The sequence below is a fragment of the Erithacus rubecula genome, assembly GCF_903797595.1.
Source record: "Erithacus rubecula genome assembly, chromosome: 28".
In the NCBI taxonomy this organism is placed as follows: Eukaryota; Metazoa; Chordata; class Aves; order Passeriformes; family Muscicapidae; genus Erithacus; species Erithacus rubecula.
In genome coordinates this window covers 5,172,678-5,191,182 of record NC_136680.1, presented here as the reverse complement: position 1 = coordinate 5,191,182, position 18,505 = coordinate 5,172,678, and the positions used below count along the sequence as shown (strand labels likewise).

General features: G+C 44.6%; 1 protein-coding gene across 4 annotated transcripts in view; it reads left to right on the top strand.

The window, feature by feature from the left end:
• Positions 1-17,260, top strand: part of LOC306813184 (excitatory amino acid transporter 4-like) — a 38,032-nt gene extending 20,772 nt beyond the window's left edge. The window contains exons 4-14 of one of the 4 annotated variants that reach the window (XM_079328386.1): positions 2,579-2,829; positions 3,677-3,814; positions 4,619-4,823; positions 5,677-5,719; positions 6,349-6,689; positions 9,210-9,443; positions 10,464-10,658; positions 11,068-11,202; positions 12,594-12,697; positions 14,897-14,923; positions 15,598-17,260. In XM_079328386.1, the coding sequence (XP_079184512.1) occupies positions 2,616-2,829; positions 3,677-3,814; positions 4,619-4,823; positions 5,677-5,719; positions 6,349-6,689; positions 9,210-9,443; positions 10,464-10,658; positions 11,068-11,202; positions 12,594-12,697; positions 14,897-14,901 (1,614 nt within the window). In that variant the 5' untranslated portion in view covers positions 2,579-2,615 and the 3' untranslated portion in view covers positions 14,902-14,923; positions 15,598-17,260. Of the gene's footprint in view, positions 1-2,578; positions 2,830-3,676; positions 3,815-4,618; positions 4,824-5,676; positions 5,720-6,348; positions 6,690-9,209; positions 9,444-10,463; positions 10,659-11,067; positions 11,203-12,593; positions 14,850-14,896; positions 14,924-15,597 lie in introns of those variants that run through there. The other 3 variants (XM_079328385.1, XM_079328384.1, XM_079328383.1) reach the window with 3 other exon arrangements.
• Positions 17,261-18,505: the final 1,245 nt, after the last annotated feature.

Genomic DNA, 18,505 nt, shown 5'->3' with positions numbered 1-18,505 from the left:
TAGTAGTCAGCATTGTTGCAGCTTTACATGGAGCACTGTGTGCAGGGCTGGGCCCCAACATTGAAGAAGGATGTGAAGATCCTCAAACATGTCCAGAGGAGGGGAATGCACATGAATTTTCTGGTGAAGAGCTGGAAGACATGTCCTACAAGGAGCATCTGAGTGCTCTGGGCTTGTCTCCTTCAAAGAAATGGAGTTTGGGAAGCATTGATTTCTGCAGCTTCCTCAGGAGGGAAGGTGGAAAGGGAGGTACTGGACTGTCCTGCCTGAGATCCAGGGGCAGCACAACTGGAATGGTCCAAAGTCATGCCAGAGGACGATCAGAATGGACATCAGGAAGCACTTGAATGCCCAAGCAACAGGACAAATAGTAATGGCCTGAAACTAAATTACAAAACGTTCCACCTTGAGTGAGGTAGCACTTCTTTACATTGAGAGTGGCAGAGGACTGGAACAGCTGCCAGGCAGGTCATGGAGTCTCCCTCTGGAGACATTCAAACCTACCGAGGTGTGTTCCAGTGTCACTTGTTTTGGGTCATTTGTTCAACTCTATATCTGGAAAGCTATAAATGATACAAGTTTATTTTATGATACTAGTGGGAGACAAGGGGATAGAATTCATAGTTTTTAAACCTACTGTCAGATTCAGGAGGCACAATCTTGTCAGGAAAATTAATCCACAAACACCAGAGGTTTATGTCCAAAAAGGAGACAGAGGAGTCCTTTTTGCTTTATTTGAGTAAAGGGAGAGGCCATGGGGCAATCCCCTGGGATCTCTCCAATTTTTGGAGGACGCAGCCTCCTTTTTATCCTGTTTTCCTGGCTGCTTTTCCCTCTCTCTTTCCCCACTGGCTGAGGTACTCGAGAGGCACAGACTTCCTGGAACACCTGATACCTGAGATTCCCCCCTAATGTATAACCCACCCTTTTAATTTTTAATTCTAACAGAATTCATAGTTTTTCACCGTTGCTTCTTTCATCTTCCAATATCCAATTTCATTTACCAGCAAACCTACAGTTTGTTTGTAAAGGCCAATCCCTTTTTCCATTCATCAATCAGTGGAATCCATTCCATTGCTTCTTTTATCTCTCAATGCTAGTCTTATCTACCAGCAGATCCACAGGTTGTTTGTAAAGACAAATCTGACATTCCTCTCAATCTCAATGAACTGAAAGATTGCAGTTTCTTTTTCTCATGTGTAGCTGTGAAAATCAGGACTGGCAGTGAAGAAGGAAGACAGGCAAAGTTTTCACACAGTCTGGTGTATATTGTCTCCATCAACATATAAAAGTAAGGTGGCATAGTAAGGGATGCAATGCTTGATCAAGCTGGAATGAGTGGATTAAAATCCATTAAATGCTTGTTTGCTGATTCAAAAGCTGGGGTGACCACAGCAGTACTGCAAGGTTCCTGCAGCAAACAGCCATTGTCTTTGCCAGTGGCCTTTGTGCAACTTGGCCTTGGGAGGGCTTAGAGTGACTTGGCTGGGCCACCCCAGGTGTGTCTGGTGTTCTCAACTTCATGAAGGATTAGCATCTATGCAAACAAACCTCTTCTCAGAATGGAGATTTTCTCTCCCTTCCATGCACATGACCTTGCAATCTTGTTTTCTTTGCAAACTCCTAGGAACAAGAATAATTTTCAGACCATCCATCTGTCAAGGCACAGTGACAGAAGGAAAATGGCTTCTGCATAGTCAGACAATAATCTTCCTCATTATGTGAACTGTTGGGTGACTGGTGCCTTCTAGCACTCTAGAGGGAACTGATTTGCCTGTGTAGCCTCCTTGTTTTTTTTTCTGAAGAATATGGAACTAACAGTAAAAACTAAATAGATGAAGTATAGTAGACTGTCCAGTCTTGCAGCCAATTGGTAATGGAGCAGAATTGGTTCTTTATTTATCTCTGTTGAGTAGGTTTGATTTCAGTCTTAGTATTTATGAAGACAGAACATCACCTTAATCCTATCAGTGGAGTTTGATAAGAGATACTACTTGAAAGTCCTGTTGTGTTTCAAAGGAAAGTCATAAAGAAATATAAAATAAATAAAGTGTTATCCTCAGGCTCCATGGAGGGCAAGGGGTTCTGTTCCTTTTTGCAGAAACAGCCAGCACCACTTTCATAGAAAAAGTTGTTGTGGTAGGGAGCTGTCCACCTTGGAGCTGCATCAGAAATTTGTTCACTGCTTGGTTTTGTTTGGAAGAGTTTGTATATGGGAAAGGGTCTTCTTGCCGGGTGATAAAAATAAATTCCATTCCAAAGTGATCAAACTCTTAAGAACAAGCCTGGGTGGCTGTGAAGCCCTTTCTGGCTGCCCAAGCCAACATAAGTCACTCCTCAGTGCAGGCTGAGTGCAGTAGAGGCCAGAGCTTCTCTAGAGGCACCAAAGCCGTAGTGACAAGACCCTGGCAGCCCTTTAGATACCCTTCCCCAAGGTCTGCTCCTTGCAGATGGTCAGAGGATCTCATTAATCAACTTTAAATAAACATTTGTAAGCAGGCCCTAGAGAAATGACCTAGAGATGAAGGCAAGATATGCCACAGCTTATGCTTTCCTGCCTGTGCTTCTCTCTGCCCAGCACAGGCAGAGCTGGAGGACTGAGAGCTGTGCTGAGCATGAGCGAGCAGAGCCACGTCAACAGCCTGTTCCTCAACGAGGACGCGGCCAAGCGGCTGCACAGCGAGAGCCGGCTGCAGCAGCTGCGGCAGGCTGTGCGCAAGCGGGCGGCGCGCGCCAAGAAGAGGGTGCACAGCATCACTGCTGCCAGCGCCAAGAGCTTCTTCAGGAGAAACGCCTTCGTCCTCTTCACCATTGCTGCAGTCCTACTAGGTATGGAGCTGCTGGCAACACCAGGCACCATCTCTAAATATGGGGAAATGTTTGTTTATTTTACACAGATTTTGTTTTACCGTAGAGATTTGACTAAGGAGATGAAGCTGATGAGCTGACAGCTCAAAGTACTGTACACATCATGAGTACTTTTGTGTGCAAAAGCAAGAGACCCAACAGAGAGTGTGTATGTGGGAGGGAGTCCTCGTTGATCCTTTCTGGCTCCAGTATAGAAACAGTCTACAATAAAAAGTTTGATGGTTCAACTCAACCAATCCTTGGTACAAATCATCCAGATTTCTTCAGAGGCATCTTGTGAGTGTAGCTGTAGGCACAAGGGCTTTTCAGATTTGTCACATAACTTTAGCCTGACAGGACCAGAATTGCTGCAAATGGTCATGATACAATGCCCACCAAATCTGCTTAGCAGATAGGATACCCCTAGCTTTTGATGCAGGCTGTATGTCTCTAATTGGCTGAACTTGGCTTTAAGAGATGGGTAGACAAAGAATCTGAACTTTTTTATTTATTTTGGTCTGAGAGATCATATCTCTCATCACAGCATGTTGTATTCATGAACTTACTGGGAACAGACGCCAGAAGAGCATCAGACAGGGAACAAGGAGACCTGTGGTTTTGCACAAGGCTCCTCTGCACATAAATATGTCAGGGGGAGAGAGAGCATACCATAAAAACTCATAGCCATTTAGATAATGAGCATTTTTTCCTTTGGGAAGAGATGGAACTGAGAGTAGATGAGAAAGAGAAAAGCCACACTGTAGGACTGAAGGAGAGACCACTGGATCACACTGTCCCATTTCCATTCTCATCCCTTGCTGATCCACAGGGATTATCCTGGCCTTCTCCCTCCGGCCCTACCAGCTGACCTATCGCCAGATCAAGTATTTCTCCTTCCCTGGTGAGCTGCTGATGCGCATGCTCCAGATGCTGGTTCTTCCTCTCATCGTCTCTAGCTTGATTACAGGTGAGAAGTGCTTTCTGCTGCTTTCAGCCAAGACAATGACCAGCAAAGCTGTTGTTTGGGTACCTCTTCATGACCCAGCTGGAGGTGTTTGGATTAGCTTGGTGACAAGCCTGAATCTACAGCCATAGTGAACATGATCCACACTGAGACCCCTGCTGGCTCAGTAGTGGTGCAGAAAAGAGGAAGACCTTGGGTTTTCTCAGAAGACTGGGGGGAACACGATGCAGTGATTCCAATGCCCAGAATTTGAGCATTAACAAGGATTTAATCCTACAAAATCTCAAATGTCTCCAAGTTTGTTGCCCAAGTAAACTTCAGGTTTCCTCCAGCCTAGAGAAGGTTAATTTGTGTCAGTCCAAAAGGGTTGAAGCTGATCACCAGCTGGAAGGCTTGTTTCACCCAGATCCTCAAGGAAGACATGACAGACAGCCAAGCTTTCAGGCAGCAGAAGGGACTTCAAGGTGTTTCACCTGCTGAAACATCCCACCACTAGGGACTGAAAGGCCCAATGTACCAGGAGGGAATTATTCCCTTCTGAGAGTTTTAAAAGAAAATTGCTACATTCCCAAACACAGACTAAGATCCACCAGTGCTATGCTTCTTCATGACCACAAGCCACATCCTTCCATGTCAACATCACCTTGGAACTCCAAATTCTATTCCTTGTAGGCTGTGCTTCCTAGAGACCCTAGCTCCCTGTCCAACTCATGCATGAGCCTTGCACCCTTTGAATATTCCTCAAGCTTTCCCTTTCTCTCTAAGACGATAGGCTTCCTCATCCTGTCTCTCTGTGTGACACCCCAGGAATGGCCTCACTGGATAGCAGAGTCTCTGGGAAGATGGGGATGCGGGCTATCATCTACTACATGGTGACTACAATCATAGCTGTCTTCATTGGCATCTTCATGGTCATCATCATACACCCAGGAAAAGGATCTAAGGACAATCTTCATCGAGAAGGCAGAATTGAGCAGGTGCAGACCACAGATGCCTTCATGGACTTAGTGAGGTAGGTAAACAAGATGGTCTCATGTTGAGACCGTATCAGTGAGATTCCATTCCTCCATGGAGTATCCTTTTGAAGTATCACAGCTCTAGGCACACAGTCTTAGAGGTTAATGGCTGAGTCTTGGCAAGGCTACTACTTCTAGCTTAGTCTAGCTAACTGGCTTTGCCACTCTGAGACTGAGTGCTTGGCCTAGAGTCCAGCCCTTCTCCAGAGGTATTAATGTAAGAGGTCATGGTGTGCTCAACAAAACATATAATGAAAACCACCAGTGGTTACCTACCTGTCAGAAATTCACCTGACAAAGGCTACTCCAAATATCCATCTTCAACAACCAAAGGAAATCAAGAAAGTGGCTCCCAAGACATTGCCTTTTCTTCCCTTGCTGTAACCTTACTCAATGAGTTGCAAAGCTGTACCATCTCAAGTGGTATAAAACTGTGTTTTTGGGGTACAGGATAACAGAGAGCTCACATGACAGCTGTAGAGGTGAGGCTGAGTGCAAGGCAGTGTATTAAACATTGTAATATGGTATTGTTTCAAGGTTTGGTTTGGTTTGATGATGGTTTTACAGTGTACCTATACCCGAGCAGTGTGTGTGTGTCATCTCTTTCCACATACCTGAAGTTTCTGGAGTTTGAAAACATGCAGTGGAAGTCTGACAAGTTGCGAGAGGTGCTGGGTCCAAATCAGCATAATTCCCTTATTCTGTCAGTCAGACCAAAAGGGCTTAAGTGGACATTAGAAAAGTTGTGACCTCAGACACTGCTCTGGGACAAAGAAGTTGGCCAGGAAGCCCATGTTTTCTTCCTAGTTCAACAGGACAGTAACTCTTTCCTTGTTTTATCTACTGCAGGAATATGTTCCCGCCCAACCTGGTAGAAGCCTGCTTCAAACAGGTATGAAATCTCATCTTTGCACCCTGTGCCCTGGACCATGGTCCTGTCTACTTCTCTGAGGGATAGATAAGCACTTTATTCCCCAGGTGTGACTGCTGCAGGAGGCACTGCAAATGTTTTCTGCGTTATAGAATATGTAGTCTTTATTATAACATCCTTCATGCAAGCTTTTCAAACTGTCTGTACATGGGGGCTCCAACATCCATTCCCATCCCACAGAGGCAGGAAGGGTTTGCATGACTTCAGGTAGCAAGCTTGGACTGGCAGTGATATGGAAGAGATTCTCCAAGAATCTGTCTCTTCTGCAGTGCTAGTGCCCCTAGAAGCAGCACAAAGGGTTATCAGAGAAGCCAGAATATCTCAGTCCTAGCGACATGAGATGCTCTAATGGTCTCTTTTGACTTTCTGCTGTATGAATTTTCTGAACTTTCTGGTGAAAGCACTATACTGGAGACTTTGAAAACAGGCAAAGCAAGTTTCCAACATAGGTCAGTAGCAACTTGCAGTACTCTCCTTACTTTAAGAAAGGATGTAAGAGCCTAGCATGTGTCCTGATCATCAGAACTAGGGCCTGTGAGTGCATTTGATAATCTGTCAAAATAAAATAATTTGATAATCTGTCTTTTCAGTACAAGACTCAGTACAGCACCAGGGTCTTCACCAGAACCATCCTCCACAGCAGCAATGTCACAGCAGGTGTGACAACCACTCAGATCCCTGTGCCTGAGAATTTCACCAGCATCATGGAGAATGTCACTCAAGCCCTGGGAACCATCTCCGAAGTGCTGACCTTTGAAGAAGTCATTCCCATCCCAGGCTCAGCCAATGGGGTGAACGCTCTGGGGCTGGTAGTGTTCTCCATGTGCTTCGGTTTGATGATCGGCAGCATGAAGCAGAAGGGACGGGCCCTGCGGGAGTTCTTTAACTGCCTCAACGAAGCCATCATGAGGCTGGTGGCCATTATCATCTGGTGAGGAGCACGGCCGGTTGGAGCAGGAGGTCTGCAGGTGCAGTTTCCATTGACATGATGAGAAGTGGGGTAGCTTTAAGGATTTCATGCACAAGACAGGAAAAGCAGATGGGCACAGTTCTACTTTGGCTCCATCATGCTGGAGGGAAAAGTCTGGATGGGATATTTGTTCACATTTCATTTCCTGTTCTTTTTGTTTTTACCTTAGAAAAATCAGGTACACCAGGACTTGCTTTTCTTGAGGCTTCTGGAAACATCCTTGGAAGACCAGAGAGCTGGAGTGGAAGATCTCTTAGCCTTACCAACAGGAGTAGGGTGTGAAGCTTTCTCACCAAAAGCTTTCCTTCCAGCTGTGTTCCAGGAGTCTGTCTTAGCTATGAAGCACAGTAGCCCTTTGCCCCTTCCTGCTTTCAGGGTGGCAGCTGTATGCAGTAATGCAATAGCTCTGAGAGCTGAGCTGTGTTGAGAGGATCAGCTCAAAGTTGCTGCCTTTCAGTTTGAGATCTCTCAGATCATGACTCCTCTGTAGCTCAGCTGCTCATTGCTTTCTGTCAAGGCTCCCTATGACACATGATCCAGACAAACAAGGCTTTGCTGAGACAAGTCTACTTTAGAAGGCAGCATTTCACCAAATATTGTTATTTTAAGCTTTTTACTCAGGACTCAAAAGTTTCGTCAGGTTCTGTTGAATCTGGTGTTGTTTGGGGTGATAGCAAGTAAAGAAGCAGGAAGGGCCTTTGCAGGGGTTTCACAGAGATGTTTACTTCAGCCCACATGTGCACTGTCCATGGTTCAGAGAATAAAGGCTGAAGGGGCTGAGAGGGTCTAGGTTAAGAAGCCTCAGACACCAATTACCAGGGGACATAGGGGTGTCACAAGGGTGGGGTTAGGGCAAAGGGCCAGCAGGGAAACAGGGTGGGAGTGACCAAAAGGCTGATGGACAGGGAGAGGGCACAGGGCTGAAGGCCTCTCATTGTCCCTAGTTGGGAACACCGTTCTGAGTCTCCACAAGGTACTGCAAAAGAAGACAGATGCTGGTCTGGCAAAATACAGGCAAATGTCTGACAGGGAAAAAATCTGTCAGCCTGACACCCTCTCACATTTTAGATCGCTCCAGCTTCCTTTCCTTGGTCTTATAAGTTCCAGTTTTGTATCTCAGAGCAAAATCCTGAGCACAGCAGGACAGGCTTTACAGAAAAATGCACCAAGGGAAAGAATATCCCTAAGCTCATAGCAGATGTTGGGAAGCCCCATGCCCCCGGGATCTTTTACTCCATGTCTGAACCAGAATTTGGGGCTTTGCTTTCCTAAGAACAGGTAAGACTTGCCTGAGGGCACAGAAACAAGAGCATGAGCACAGTGGAACAAGTAGACCTGCACACTACTCTTGAGACCTTCAAACCCGTCCATAAACGTCCCTTTAGATGAAGGAAGGCAGGGTGTTTATGTATAGAACATTGGTTACACTTGGGGCACTGCCTGTGCATGCCTTCCTGTAGCCACAGTCTGCAGATCATCTCCCAGAAGCTTGTTTTTCCTGGGGAGATCTGGTCACTGGCTGCAGCCAAGGATGTGTTCTAACAGGAAGGTCAGAGGAAATGAAATATTTATTAAATCCTTTCCTGAAACTTTTCCAAACCTCCCAGGCTAAGCTGGAGTTTGGCATGTGGATCTCTGAGCCTTGTGCATGAGTTGCATGTGAGCTCTTGAGCTGCAGAGGTCCAGTCCTGAGAGGTGTGGCCATGGAGCTGAAATTTTATTTGGTCCAATTATTATAGTAGTGCCCATGATTCTCTCCATATCTGACTTATTTATTTTCTGTGAAGCCTCACTGCTGCTTGTCAGCTGCATTGTTACAAAGGGGGGGGAAAGACATGAGGAATGGGAAAGATAGTAGGGTACCTCAAAATGGGGTTTTATATGAGCCATGGCTGCTTTTACAGGTGTTGGTGTACCCAGTCCTTGTTACATCAGATCTGGAATCACTAGATGTTCATATTGCCTAAATGTGAGCATCTGAAGACAGCAAGGCTGATACCCCAGAACCTATAGGACACTCTGGCTTTTACTCTTTGATTCTCTATTACTCCTGTGCTTTCCTATGCCTCTTGGGAAAAAAAAAATACTGTCAGCCCAAGTGCTGTCAGGAAAGGAAGAGACTCTGAAAGTTTCTCTACATAACCTTCCTTATCAATTCTACAAGGAGTGTTGTAGAAATGTAGAAAACCCAAGACAAAGAGGACCCTACCACTGCCCATGCAGTGTGCAAAACAGAGTGCTGGGGTCCCCAGGCACTAAGAGCTGATTTTTGACCATGGGATGAACAAGTCCCAGCTCCCTCCAGGTTTCTAGAAAATAAACCAGCAGTATAATCCAATATAAGGCTCAGTGAGCACTTATGGTATGCTGGCTTATCGGAGATATATCCAGATTTATCTCCATATTGGAGATTTATGCATTAAAGCTGATGTGGAAGTGTGAGAGGCAGTCCTGACCATCGGCCTTGTGTTTCTGTGCCAGGTATGCTCCAGTTGGGATCATGTTTTTAATTGCGGGCAAAATCCTGGAGATGGATGACCTGGCAGTGATGGGAGGCCAGCTGGGGATGTACACGCTCACTGTCATCGTTGGACTCCTCATTCATGCCCTTTGCATCCTGCCCCTGCTCTACTTCATTGTCACTCACCGAAACCCCTGGGTGTTCATTGCAGGGCTCCTGCAGGCTCTCATCACAGCCCTGGGCACCTCCTCCAGGTATGATGGCTAGGTAGGAGTGGGGTTTGGGCTGATGTAGACACTACATCTCAGCACTCCATTGCTCTCAATGCAGCACTGTGGTCTCACAATTTCTACCACTAGCGGCTTTTTGCAGTGGATCAGCCAAACTCATTTGGGAGTGGGAAGGTTCCCACTGCCCTGCTCAGGAGTCCGACTCACATGACCAGCTCTGAATGGCCTGTATTCCTCCTAACCAAACACGAGGGTAACTTTGCTTACCATTGAAATGCTGAGCTCAGGACAAATATCCTGCTGAATCACAGCATTATTCTACATGCACATAGCTCTCACACACATGTACTTGCACACATTTTCATGTCCATCTTTCCCAGGCACACACACTATATGCAGTTGTCATTAAACTTTCTGGAGACCTGGGCAAAGGTATCAGTATGTTCAATGACTCACACTGCCATGTCACACAGCCAAAGCAAGGGATGGTAGGAAACTGTTGTTTCACTAAGTGCTATGTTTCTTGCTATATTTGTGTCCTAACAAGCACATAGAAGGCTCTTCCACATACATTCTCATACCAAAACACAAAGCATTTTTCCTGCTCATGTTCTCTTTCAGAAATAGTTCTTTGCTTTCTTTGCAATATAAATTCTCAAATGTGTCATTCTTGTCTTATGGACTGAGAAGGATGGGAAAGGGCTCAGGTTTTTTTAATAGCAAAAAAAGGAATTCTGGTCTTGAGGCTCTGCCCTATGTACCCTGAATCCTCCTTCTTTTGGTGTTATACCAGCATCATCAGCCTCAGTGTTATACAGCCCCTGCCCCAACCTCCTAAGAAAAGCCATGTCAGAATTTGCAACTGCAGCGTGCATCGTATCTGAGGAAGCCTTGCTTAGAATGTTCTCTCTCTTAGCTTCTGGCCTCTAGCTCACATGGCAGGGTGAAAAAGCAGGTGGGTAAGGCCATAAGCTAGCAGAGGCATAGTCCTTCTTCCTACATCAGCATACATGCAATTCATGTGGTTTTGTAAATTTCTTTCAGCTCAGCGACTCTGCCCATAACCTTCAGGTGCCTGGAAGAGAACAATGGTGTGGACAGGCGCATCACGAGGTTTGTGCTGCCTGTGGGAGCCACAATTAACATGGACGGCACTGCTCTGTACGAGGCCCTTGCAGCCATCTTCATTGCCCAAGTCAACAACTATGAACTTGATTTTGGGCAAATCATCACAATAAGGTGACTTTTGAAAGTGTTCTGGGACTACAGAAAGGGTTTCAGTTTTGTTGGCTTATCTGAGGTATGATAAGGTTCCTCTTCTGCTCAGAAGAGACAATAAGGGGGGAGGAATAAAAGTGTGGGAAAGAAGGGTTGTACTACAGCACCAGGTGTCAAAGCACATGTGAACACCATGACTTTGAGACTCCACTTGAGTCCTTCTTGCATGTTCAGGTCTGTTATGAGGGGCTTTCTGGCAGGGGCAGTCTGGCATTGTGTTGATGTCCCATGTGTCACCATCCTTCTTGGTGACCAGGACAGAAAGGCTCCCAAGATGATGATGAGTTTGAGCTACTTCCTGACATTTCTGCAAATGCAACCACCTCTTTTCTTCCCTTTGCTGATAGCTCTGCTTTCCCATTCCCTCCAGCATCACTGCCACGGCAGCCAGCATCGGAGCTGCAGGTATTCCCCAGGCAGGACTGGTGACAATGGTTATAGTACTGACATCAGTGGGGCTGCCTACTGAGGATATTACACTGATCATCGCTGTGGACTGGTTTCTGTAAGTTCCTTGCTCAGCAGGCACGCACTGCTGTGCATTCCTGCCAGTGCTTACAGATCTTGTCTGTACTCCTGATGTCTCTAAAAGCAGGCTCACTAACCTGTACCATTAAGATTAAAACACTCCTGTATCCCTGAGACCTTTGCACAGTAGCCCTCTGTGTCCATGCTGGAGTCTTCACCAAGTGCTTCAGTGACTCAGGGCATCAGAGGTAACTTGCTGATCAGCCTGGTGACCAAACAGAATGTCCTCCATTTGCTTTATTTAAAATTAACCCAGAAATTATCTGCAGAGTCATAGGAAAAGATTGTGGCAATAATAAGTAAATCCACACTACAGAATGATAGTTCTGGGTTACCAAACACTGAAAGAGGGATGAGACTGGGCTGTACAAAGTTGAAGAGTGTTTACATGGGTGCAGCTAGTCAGCCACACTGCTACATTACAGATTTCTTTCCCTTTTAAATAAAATTACTTGAGACAAGTGATTTTATAGGAGTGCTCTTAGAAACCAGATTGAAGAATGCATTTGTGCACATTGTACCTCTCTGTCTTCTCAAACACCAAAATCCTGACAGATTTTGTCAGTGTTTCCTCTGTTCTTTTCTATCTTGTATTGTTGCTTTGTAGCCAAAGCAGCCAAAATCTGCTCCCAGCCATGGCTGACCAGCTGGAAACAGTTCTGTGGAACAGCTTCACTTCTCCTGTGATTGTGCATAAGAACAGACTTGGCTGGGAAGAGCCCTGCCTCCTAATAAGCCAGGTTACTTCTTGTGCTTACTCAGAGTAGATTATTTCAATCAGGTGCCACTGTTACCACTGAAGGAACTGATGGGGCACTGGACTGGCAACAGCTCCAGCAGCTCTGACATACTGTCATGGTTGAGAATTTCTCATTGCAAAGTGTCTTTTAGATGTGCTATTTTGCATACTGGTTCCTTGTCTTCGTGCATGCTGTCCATGTTGAGGAAATCTGCCTCCACACCAGTGCTGTCAGAGGCTTGCACCAAAATTTCAGCACTTTTTGTAAAACAAGAAGCAAGTTAAGTGAAACAGATGTGGTGAGGCCATCTGACTCTGCAGCAAGCCCTTTGGAAAGGACAGTGTCCATGTATAAACACAGCAACCTTCCTCTTCATTTGTATCAAGTCCAAAACTTTTCAGTAAGAAATTAGGAGTGCAATAAAACAGGAATGAATGTGATGCTTGAGCTCAAGGATGTCAATCAAGGAAGGTTCTTTGGAAGTCATTTTCCAGTCAGTGTTGAAGTATACATTATCAGAATGACTTAGAAAGCAGAAAAAGTTTCACTTTCTTGTTTCTTGAAATAATCTTCATCCCCTTAGTTTCTACTATGAAACTGCATTTTGTTTTTCTCTCTGATTTTTCAGGGACCGCCTCAGAACAACTACCAACGTCCTGGGGGACTCTCTGGGAGCTGGCATTGTGGAGCACCTCTCCCGGCACGAGCTGGATGCGCAAGACTGCGAACTTGGTAATTCTGGGATAGAGGAGAAAGAACAGCTCTCACACCTGGTTTGCCCACAGAATGACACCCACAGGCACTCCAGAAGGGAGACAGCACTGTGAAATCGGGCAGCAGAGTGCAGATTAATGCTGCAAAAAGTGAAAACTTGAAACAGAAGTCCAGAGTGGAGGACAGAGAAAGATCCATTGTGCAAGACACTCACTTTTCTATCACCTCTGCCACATGCAGTCTTCCCTAATCCTGTTGCTCTCTTATTTCTCTGACTGGCATTAAAGAGGAGAAAATTAAACTGCAAAGAAAGCCTGATTTAGTCATTCTTATGAGGCCCAATAGTTACACCTGAGTAAGGAAGACCTAGTGAAGGAGCTGGACTAGGAGCTCCTTTATTTCTGATCTAAGTAGCCAGGTGAGTCGGGAACACCACTATCTGTGGACTGGCACCAAAATGTTGCCATAACTCTGTCCTGCAAGATACAGCTGCAAGATCTTCACTTGGTTAGTACCTTCACCCAAACAAGCTTTTAGCATTACCTCCTTGCTCACAGTCCTGGTGTTTGTACGGATGCAAACTGTGTTTGCACTTGATGCTTCCTGAGAGCTCCACTGGCAACCTGTTTGGTTGCAGATACTAGAGTCATTCACCTCCTGAAGGAATGTGGGATCACACAGCAGGGACAGCTGGCTGGTAGCACCAATAAGTATCAATAGGCTTCTCATTAGCGGAAGATTCTAAAGTACTGTGAAAGAAGCAAACAGTTAAAAAATTTATTATATCCATTATTCAGTCTTGAAACAGTTCTTCCCTCTACCAAGCTCTGCCAAAACCTGGTTAACTTCATTTCTCTTTAGCAAGCTCTTCTCATCCTGTTGAAACCGGAGGGGAAACACAAAGTTTAAGAACAATTTGCCCATCTGAGCAGCTGGGTGTACATCCATGCTAGGAATGACTCCCTTCCATGCCAGATTTGCTCAGAAAACAGTTTCACTCTTAATTACAGGATTCCTAAGGAAACAATTCCTGTTCTCATCTCTGCCTATTTTCAGAAGTGACTTCCCCTCAGTTACATTGCTGTAGAATGTGCTTTCAAACACCTCTGTCTTTATACAGCTGCTTATCTTTTATAGGCATAGCCAAATAACTTCTTAGTGCTTGCACAGGTTTGCCAGATCCTAGACTTAAAAATTCAGGATATATTTTTTAAATTCCTACCAAAGAGAATTCAGCTTCTGTTTAACACATTTGGACATAAGCTCAAATTACATCCATAACATCTCAGAGTCTAAAGATAGAAGTAGAGACCTGCTTCATCCATGCTCTCTCCCCCTTCCTTGGCATGGCCAGGAATACAGCTAGTATCTTTCACACCAGTGAACAGGACCACTAGGACTTTTTCCATAACATCCAGGTCCATGAACATCCAGAAAATGAATGTCTATATCTCAACCAGGAAGATGTTAAGGATGCACAGTGTTGGGGCTGTTGCAGTGTAGCTGTCCTGCTTTAGACATTGGCTAAGGGCAGGAATAGCAGTGAGGAGCCTCCTGACCCACCGAGGAACTATCTAAACTAGGCAGCTTTCATTTGAGGTCTGCTCAATATTGCCAGCCCACCATGTCACTTACACTCCTGTGCCCTGGCTTTACACAGTTTTTCATCCCTAGCCATAGCCATACACTCAGAGTTGCACATTGTTGAAGGAAGACCTCAGAGGCATTGCTGGAGTCAACTTTGCCAATCACAACTGCACACCTGCCCATGCTGCCCTCCCTAGCACTAAGAAAGCTTCCTCAACACATTTCTTGAGATGTTCAAAGCCAAATCCTGAGACTCTTTTTAGTTGTTCAGAAACTCTAGGGTTATATATTGGTGGCACCAGATTCCACATCCTGTTGGCAGAGTATGGCATTTTTACAGACTGGACAATTATTGGGAATCTAAGATAAATGCACAAATCCCTTTTATTTAAGACTGGTAGCAGAAGAGTGTAACAAGAAGTGTGTGCTAGCTCTGTTTAGCAGTGGCTAGCTCCTGGCTGTAAGGCAGCAAGTTGTTTGGTACCAGTGGAAGGCAGGTTGATTATTTTGACAAGAGATCTACTCTAGCAACAGGCAAGTGAGCTGGATAACAAATTATTATCCTTCTCTCTGTACACTTTTATTATCTTGTTTGAATACTTTTATAATGTCTGCTCTTCTCCTTTCTAGACTAAACAGATCCTGTATATATCACAGGTAATAATCATTCATGTTCCTCTCCTCTGAACTTTCTTCTTGCTGTTCCACATCTTTCTTGAAGTGGAATGACTAAAATTTGACACAACAATCCAACTAAAGATTTATTATTACTGAGCACTGAGGAAAGAATATTTCCTGCACATTAAAATGCACATTAGACCTTGGACTCATGTTGCCATGGTTCTTAGTAGACTATGCATTGGCTGATCAGGATAACTGTCCCTGATGCATGCATACAGCAAACTCAAGTCTGTTCATCTTCTGCTAACTCTTAGCAAGGTTAGACTCTTACTTTGATGAGATGGCTCTATCTGAGGACTGGATCTTAATCAAAGAGTTTTCAGATACACTGCATCAGCTTGTATACCTCTAGTGAGCTAAGACAGCACTAGTTTATCAATTACACTGCTCAGCTGATGAGTCTAAACCTTCAGAAAGAACAGACCAGCTTGTAAAACCCAATGAAGTGCTTTAATTTTTAACAACAGCATGATAGCATTGGCCCTAGTCCAGTGGTAATACATGATAATTCCTACATAATTTTAAGCAGGATTGCTGTCCATCAAGCAATTTCCCAGCCTGTGTTTGTGCATTTGACTATTAATGCTGAAGTACAGTAATTTCAATTTGTCCATATTGAACTGCTTCTTGGTTTTCTTTATTTTTTTCAGACTATTTGTCCAACTTTTCAAGAAAACATTGAATTCTAATCCTGAAGAGACTTCCTGTTTAAAAAGGGCAAACTGAAGGATGAATCAGAAGATTGTTGGATTGGATTCTAGCTCAAATAGGAATTAATTCTGGGAAGTCCTATGGCTTGGGTTACACAGACAGTTATACTAGATGGTCATAAGGGTCCCTTCTGGCTTTATAATATATGCACGTGCTTTCTGGCTTAGACATATTGCCAAGGGTCTTTCCAGCCCAATCATTTCTAAAAGCTATCTGAAAGGATCCTAATGATACTTTAATAAAACTCAGCAGTCTAACCTGTTTTCAGTTCCTGTTAGCAGACATGTACACATATCACAAAAGGGACTCTCCATACCACATTGCATCCACATGCTCACAGATGTTCCCACAAAGCAGAATGCATCAAGCCTTGCCATTTGTGATTTCCTGCTTTCCACACAATATTAACAGAGCACATACAAGTAGAGGCCTCGTTTTCCAACAGTGCAAACCAGTGTTTCTTTGGGAATTTCAGAATTCAGTTTATAGCTTTTAGCTCTGGTATTTACCCATGTTGTTAACCAGATTATGATTGGGATTATCTGTTTACAGTACCTGAACATCAAAGTATTGTCAGAAATTTGCATATACTTACATATACATGAAAAGGGTGCATGTGTGCAAGCATACGTATACACAGAGTCAATTTTTTTGTTACTAATCCAAGAAGGAAAGACAATATTACAGTCTCACTGTGTGTAAAGCTGCATATTACATTTTGGTGCCCACCTTGATTTAATCATTTAATCCCATACTTAAAAGAAAAAACTGAGGCTGTTATACTTCATTCCAAAAATGAGTCTTTCAAAGCCAGATTTCCCAGAAAGGAGCTCAATGCATGCCAATTTTGACTTGTACCTGCTGGTGATGAAATGAGAACTTCTCAATGCATAGAAAAAAAATTTCCACTGTGTTTTTGTCTGTACACATCCCAAAGACCCCCATCCACACTGCATCTGTCTTGGCAAAGGCCAAGCTTTCAGAACTCAGTCAACAACACAAAAGTATGTGGACTCCTTCCAAATCCAGTGCTGACCTTGTACTAACTTGGCCTTCAAAACTGCATAATTGAAAGGTATTTTATAATTCTATCCACTAACTTTAAAAACTACCAGATATTTGTGAGTTTACACAGTCTTTGCTGCAGTCCTGATGCTTCTACTTGCAGAAACTTTCCAAGTTCTTCTACTTGCAAACAGATTTCTTCCTAATGATTACAGACGGGACGAAACAGAGCAATCTCAATGCATAAATACACAAATAGCTCTTGGATAAGGACATACCTCTTCAATACTAATTGGAAAAGAGAAAGTCCAGGAAGAATATAGACTTTCAGTTAGGCCACATCACTTTATGTATGTGATACATGCACACTGTTCCAGAAGTCAGAGCTTCCCACGAAAACTGACCTGAAATTGTATGTTCTTCTGCTCTGCCCAAAGAAGAACTGGAAATCAGTTCTGTACATACTGTACAGTGTGTTCATGGCATTCATGCAATTTGACTCTGTTAATTCCTGAGGGCTTTTTCTTCATGCTGTTATTTTCAGTATTAATACAGATAGTTTCCATATTTGAAAAATAAAGGGAATTTTTTCCACAATACTTTTCCATTATGTCTTTTTTTTCTATTATTTTTTCCTTGGGAATGTGACCTTCCAAAGTCACAGACATTACTTTTCACATGATGTATTATATTTTCTTATCTCCATGTGCCTACCTCATGGGTCAAATCCTAATCTCAGATTTTGACAAGGCCTTTCCCTAAAGCTTGTCCTTTGATGCCATCTTTGGCATATGTCCACAAATTGACAAAGGTACATTATGTTTGCATCATTTGCACCAGAAATTACATGGGCACATACTTCCATCTGGAAAATGCACCCCCAAAAAAGATTATGTGGAAGAGGCCCCAGAGGCTTAAACAATAAAGGGTTTATATTACTTGCTAAAAGGTTGCATGAATAGCATGGCATCTGCACAAAGTGAAAGCTGTTTGTCCTCCCCTTGATATCCCTTTTTCTTGTCTTCTAAGACAAGAGACAGGAATCTGCTGAATAATCTTCCAAGAGACAGGAATCGAGGGCTGCTGGGGAAAGGGCATCCCCAGTGCCACAGCACGGCAGGAGGACGAGCACAGCCTCAGAAGTCAGAGAGCAGCAGGTGCTGGGCACTGAGGCGTGGGTCCCACGGCAGGCTGCCCAGGGCCCCAAGGCCAACAGTGCCTGCGGTGTGTGCACTGCCACCCCTCCTGCTGTGCCAGCCTGCGGCTCCCGTGTGCTGCCTCAAACGCGGCTGGGGGGCCTGGCAAGCTGCAGCCAAACCCTCTGCTCAGAGCAGAAGCAACCTGTGAAGGCTGCTCAGGACTTTGATTGGATTTTGAACATCTCCAAGGATGCAGGTTCCACCCACTGTCCCAGCACTCAATCACCCCCACTGTAAAAATGCTTTTCTTTGTTTAAATAGAATTTCTTGTCTTTCGATCTGTGTCCATTGCCTATTGTCTTTCCACCAAGTACCACTGTGAGAACTCTCAAGGCTCCCTTGAATCTTTAAATTTAATTTAATCTTTCAACAGGATGGAAAGATGGGCTGACAGGAACATGATGAAGTTGAGCGAAAAGAAATGCAATGTCCTGCACCTGGGGAGAAATAACCGGGACACAGGGGGGCCAAGCTGCGGAAGAACAGCTCTGTGGAGGAGCACCTTAGGGCTCTGCCGGAGCCTGAGCCGAAGCCGAGCCCCTGCCTCTGTCCTGCAGAGGTTCAGGGACCGGCGCCTCCCCTCAGCACTGCTGAGGCCACGGCCGCCACCGCCTGCAGCTCGGGGCTCCCGGCTGCCATGGGG